The sequence below is a fragment of the Planococcus citri genome, chromosome 4 (assembly GCF_950023065.1).
Source record: "Planococcus citri chromosome 4, ihPlaCitr1.1, whole genome shotgun sequence".
In the NCBI taxonomy this organism is placed as follows: domain Eukaryota; kingdom Metazoa; phylum Arthropoda; class Insecta; order Hemiptera; family Pseudococcidae; genus Planococcus; species Planococcus citri.
Window position 1 is genome coordinate 27,554,621 of NC_088680.1, and position 6,000 is coordinate 27,560,620.

A 6,000-nucleotide genomic window follows, 5' to 3' on the forward strand; every position below is an offset into this window, starting at 1 on the left:
CCAGTCCGTTATGGAGTCTGTCCCTGATTTCTCTTTTTTCACCAGAGAAGGTAAACTAAACTAAGAGTAATTCTGATAGACTTATTCAATCTGTAAAATTCATTTTCAAGAGAAATCTGTGAGTTTTTATTGAAACATTAATGAAGTTATTCGAAAAATTGTTTGAGAAAATTTCAAAATTTTTTCCAAAATTTGAATCTCTTGAAAAAAATTTTGTTCAAGTTTATCTATATCAAAAAAAGATCCTACAACCAATTGATGGTTAGAATATGTTTTAGAAAAAGATGCCCACAATTATATCCAATCACACATTTTGAAATTTTGAGGAATTCTTGAACAAAAAATTATTCTTGAGAAAGTTTTTCCCCCTCATGTTGAAAGTGGTCTTTGCAACGTGTTGATAAGTTAGCAAAAGACCTACAAAAAAAAATCCGAACCACATTTCGCAATTTTTCGGGATTTATTTCGAATAAATTGAGCACTCAGAAATATTATGTTGTATTATCCCCACACGTAGGGTCAAAATTCGGGATTTTAAACGCGATTGTAACTCAATTTTGAGACTTCCCGAAAAAAACGAGATTTTAGATTTTTTTAATCGATATTAGGCATGGATATGCGATATGCGTAATTTTTGAACTACATATTATTATGAAAAGTTGAAAAAATTTTTGCTAAACCCTCAATTTATTGTTTGGAAATCTGAGTTTTTTTTTTGAGAAAGACATTGAGAGTCTCAATGCTCTGATACGTGATTCATGAGTGACCAAAGAAGTTCCCTTGTAAAAATAGGTATAACGAAACGTTTTGAAAAAAAAGTCCTTTTAAAAATGGCAAAGGTCAACTCGGTTTTTTGTCATCACATTTGATAGAATTTTTTCACTTTTCAATAACCTGATCAGTGATCACTTTCTTAATCATTTAATCATTATATTTTAAAAATATTCGACTTTAACTAATATGAGTCCAACTTGACATGTACGAAATTTATGAAGTTTTTCGCTATTTACCTACCTACTGAATTTTCGTCTTTCTGTTCTCGCAAATAGGTCCTTCATACGTAAGGAACAATAACTTGGTACCTTTAAGAACTGGCTCTGGATACGCAAACGGATATAACCCCAATATGAATCCATCATCGCTCAGTGAATTTGTGGCAGCTGCATTTCGTTCATATCATAGCACCATTCAAGGATCAATCAGGTACTGACACATCGAACAACTGGTTTTAAAAACTTACAATAGTTTCAGCTTAATCATTGAATGCATTTTTTTTCAGCTTGGTGAGCGAAAATCGAACCCTAGTGAATCAAATAAGCCTCAGCGAATGGGCCAACAGACCGGGTATTATTCAGGCTCCGGGAAATTTTGATAATTTTTTACGTGGTTTGATTTCACAGCCACAGCACCAGCAAGATATTTTTTTCAGTAGCGAGGTACATTTTACGGTTTTATATAATCATGCCCTAATTGATTGTTTTTTTCACTTATTACCTCAATGAGTAATAATTTTTAAGAAAATTGACTTGTTTTGAAGTACCTACAAACCAAATTTAAAATCAATCCCGAAATGATAAGAAAATTACTAAATTATAATTTATGTATAACTACATGTAAAGGAAATTTTCGTGTTTTGTTTCAGATTACAAATTTTTTATTCAGATTTAATGGTCCATTTGGAGTTGATTTACTCAGTATGGATATAAACAGAGGAAGAGATTTCGGAATACCTCCATACAGCACTATGAGGCTTCTATGTGGGTTATCACCTGTAAATAGTTTTGAAGATTTAAGAGATGTGATGGAAGACGAAGTAAGTAGTTTGAATTTTTAACCAAATTTGTATTTTGTTCGCCATTTCTTTCAATACATACCTATATTTTTTAATTAAACTGCATCCGCATACTTATACAACTTTTTTTTTCATATTTTGTATTCAAATGATTCAATTACCAAACAAATCATTTCGGATCTAAAAATCTGCAAGTAGCCCTGAAAAAGTTCAAAACCACCACTAATCAATTTTGAAGATCAAAAATAAGCCAAAAAGCAAGTTTTAGCTTTCCACATCAATTTCAACCGAATTTGGTTTTTTTCATGAAAAATAAACCATTTGAAATTAATATTCAACAATTTCTTCAAAAATCGAAAAATAAAATTATTCAACTCTGAAATCTGCCTCGGTATAGTGTATTTTTGGATGCTCTTTGAATTTTTTCAGTCAGGAATATTACATAATGATAATGTTAACATAAAGTACTCGTATATGTAATAAGTTGCCTAATAACAAATTGAAGGAGCATTAACACCACGATAGATCGTGAAAAAGAAAATATCGAAGGATTTTGACCAAATTTAGTGGAGACTCTCGTTTTCAGTTAAAAGTCACCAAGAATTATTTTAGCCCCGGAGGTGTTTTTGGAGGGAACATATGAACCCTCAGAGGGGGGGAGGAGAGGGGAAATTCCGAAAAAATCACAATTTTCTCGCTCTAATTCCAACTTGAATTGTTTTTGCGTTCCAAAACATACTTTTGAGATTCTGTGTCGACCTAGGCTATTGCAATCAAAACCAAAGACCAATTGAAAATTTTCAAATTTCTAATTTCAGGGTAAATTTGTGTTTTGAAATTCTATTGCCTTCACATTAATTATGCCAAAACATCGAAAGATATCATTTTCGAAACTGGGATAATATTTTGAATTTCAGTGAAATCAATTTTTTAACCCCTTTTGCCAACTTCAAATATTCAAAAAATTAATGAATTTTTTCTCAAATTCTATCGTTGGGGACTTGAGCCATTTTTTCCAAAATAGATTGGGTAGGATCTAAATCCCAAAAACCGAGATTTTCATCAAAAATTTCACCTCCCTGTCACCCCTCAGAAGACATCTCCTAGGCAGAAATTTTTTTCAGGGTGATTTTTTCAAATCAAAATAAAGGTCTCCAATAAATTTTTACCACTTAACTTTATTCAAATAAATTTTAATTTTTCCAGAAAATCCAAAGATTATCCACCATTTATTCCAGTGTCCACGACATAGATTATTTAGTAGGCGGATTACTAGAAAAAAGAGCACCAGGTACGCTGACAAGTCCTTCGTTTCATTGCGTCATAGCAGAAGCATTTTTCAGATACAAATTCGCTGACCGATTTTATTACGAATTCGGTGGACATCCTGGTGCATTTACTTTAGGTATGTTTCACTTGGCATACCTACGAGTACACCTAATTAGAGCAATAATATTTTCAACTTTTTTTTTTTTTTTTTTTTTAATGCAGAGCAATTAAACAGTATAAGAAAATTTACATACTCGATGCTACTTTGCTTAGCCAGTGATAATTTACAATTCGCTCAACCTAGCGGTTTTCATAGGTTTGATTCTCAGTAAGTTGTAGTTCATATAAAATAATTCTTTTTTTTCGACCAAACTTCATAGATTTTGACAGTGGAAGTTCAACTTATTATTTTTTTTTCTAGGTCAAATCCACTAATACCATGTTCAGATATCACTTCGGTATTTAATTTGAGAGCTTGGGCTGCTTAGTAAAATATTACATGTGAATTGTATTACCTAATATATTAATTTTTTGCAGTTTTTACAATATTTTTGTTTACTTTACAATAATGTGAATATTTTTTCTCCATGTTTTGTTATTATTATGTTTAAATTTTGCATTTCGCAACAAATCCTTGATACAAGCGAAATCATTTGAAAAACTGTCTTTATCGATTGACACGATTTGAGGGAACTTGCAATATCTCGTCATAATAAATGGAATCCTTCCTTTTTTATTTCAATTGTCAAACATGCGATGTAAAATTACAATATTTTTCTCGTTTATTATAATTCAAAACGTAAGAGCTTACGGTTAAAATCAGCTATATTCACGCACATATCGTTCACCCATCTGCATATAACACCAATAGAATGAAACGAACCCCCCCCCTCAAGTGTGCAGGCGAAAAAGTAGATCATCACACAGCACGAGACATCACAATATTTTATATGTACCAACACCAAAGCCCTTTTTTCGTAATTTTTGGTCCTTTGAGCGGACTAAAATGCTGTCTCCTTTTTATGATTGCATTTAAAAGACATCTCGCTTTTCTTTATACTTTCCATCGAAAACAATTCTTAAGATTTTTTCCACGCTTTCGATCTTATTTAAACTTCGCTTTCTTTTTTTACTCGTACCTCTCTCCTTTAACATCGAGATTTTTCTATTTTCAACGTTCCTGCGGGTACACCGGTGATTTATTTTATACCTTTACTGTGTTCAGAAGGGTATTTTCTTTTTTTTTGTCGTACTTAAAAGAACATTATTTTTTATACTTAATACAACGGTCGCTTTTACGCGAAATATTAATAATTAATATTTCAACCTCGACATAGTCGTCTTTCTCTCAAAAACGGGCGTTTTATGTTAACGAGTAACCGGTAAAAAAATAATATTTGAAGTTTTGCTTTTTTCTATCGAATTCAATGGTATATTCTCGTATATTTTCTGAATTTTAACACAATACATAATATGAAATTTCTTCTTTCGGAAATGTCTCAGCGTCTTGGCGTGCATAGCGTGGCATTTACTTAATACGTAATGTAATGTTTTACGCATCGTGTATTGTAGAGATATACTTTTTACTACACGACGAATAAACCATAAACTTTTATTCGTAAAGTATTCTCTTTCTCTCTCTCGATGTAATTAAAAAGTATAATTATATTGTACGGAGTACATATAAAGTATGTATAAATGTAATGTAGGTAGACTATATGGTACGTTATGTTATAGACACACATGAACTTTCTCACACGATGAATTTTCCACTTCCACCAACGTACATACGAGTAGCATATATCGCATCGGAAAAGTTGGCCTTTTTCGCGAATTCTTCAACGAGTGCATTTACTTGAGTTAACTCTTGTTAAAATTATAAATTTCATGCTCCGACTTCGTCTTATCGTGATAGTCTAAACATACTTATTCGTATGTAACGTATACTACACAGTATAAAATGAACATCTAGGATAATAAAGGAGTAAGCGTATGGTAAGCCTATAGAATTCTCTTATATTCATCATTTTATACGACGAAGTGGCAATGAGTGTGTTAAAAAGAGAGTAACAATAAATGAACAAGCCTGAATATTGTTTCATCTTTTTTTTTTTTTTTCAAAAGGTCGTTCTTTAATCGAAGATGAGATCTTGAAAAGAGATTCGAAGCTACGATATGAAAGGGGTTCAGAAATAGGTCTGGTAATTGGGTTACTGCTCATGTATTTGTGACGCTCATATTCAATGCAACAAAACTCCTTGGAAGGGGGAAGGGAAGGGGTCTAAGCCTCAAATAAGCCAGCCAGAGTGATATTTTTCTTCGAAAAAAGTGAAATCTCATGAAAATTCAGGCTAGATCATCTGGTCAAGATCTGTCAACCAAGATTGGCCTTAAAATTGTTCTCAAAAACTGAAGGCAATAAATCCCAAATAGGATGTCTTCTAGTTTCAGAAATTTTAAATCTGCCCATCATTCTTTTTTTCATGCTGTTCAACTTGCTTTAAATTTACTTTGAAAAGTGAACCCCTCGGCAATTTTTAAAATTCATTTACAATTTTTGATCAAAATTGCTAAGGTAATTTGGCCATTTTCACAGATTTTGAAACTAACCTGTAAAAGTCGTTGCTTAATTTCTGAAAGCCCTGTGGTAACATTTTGTATACCCCTTCCTCACCCCTGGCTTTAACTTCATTATCATTTAATGGGGTGAAATTGCCATCTTTGTTGAAAAATTTTCATATTTGCCTGTTTCCAACAGAATTTGGAGCAGCCCAAAATTAATTTCCAAGCCTTCAGGGGAGATTTTAAAACTTCGAGGAATCAAAAATTACAGTGGAAGTTCCAGAATGATTCGAAATGGTGGAGTTTGGATCCGAAAGATTGGTTCCAGGCAAGATACAGCCATTTGTGAAAATTTCAGAAACCCTATCAACAGAAAT

At 32.2% G+C, this 6,000-nt stretch overlaps 1 protein-coding gene across 2 annotated transcripts in view; it reads left to right on the forward strand.

Annotated features, from left to right (window-relative positions):
- LOC135842737 (peroxidase-like) overlaps positions 1 to 3,641 on the forward strand; it is a 36,309-nt gene extending 32,668 nt beyond the window's left edge. For both annotated transcript variants that reach the window (XM_065360340.1, XM_065360341.1), the window contains 6 exons: positions 1,050 to 1,203; positions 1,280 to 1,436; positions 1,643 to 1,813; positions 2,999 to 3,197; positions 3,284 to 3,389; positions 3,483 to 3,641. In XM_065360340.1, coding sequence (XP_065216412.1) covers positions 1,050 to 1,203; positions 1,280 to 1,436; positions 1,643 to 1,813; positions 2,999 to 3,197; positions 3,284 to 3,389; positions 3,483 to 3,549 — 854 coding nt within the window. In that variant the 3' untranslated portion in view covers positions 3,550 to 3,641. The remainder of the gene's footprint in view (positions 1 to 1,049; positions 1,204 to 1,279; positions 1,437 to 1,642; positions 1,814 to 2,998; positions 3,198 to 3,283; positions 3,390 to 3,482) is intronic.
- Positions 3,642 to 6,000: the final 2,359 nt, after the last annotated feature.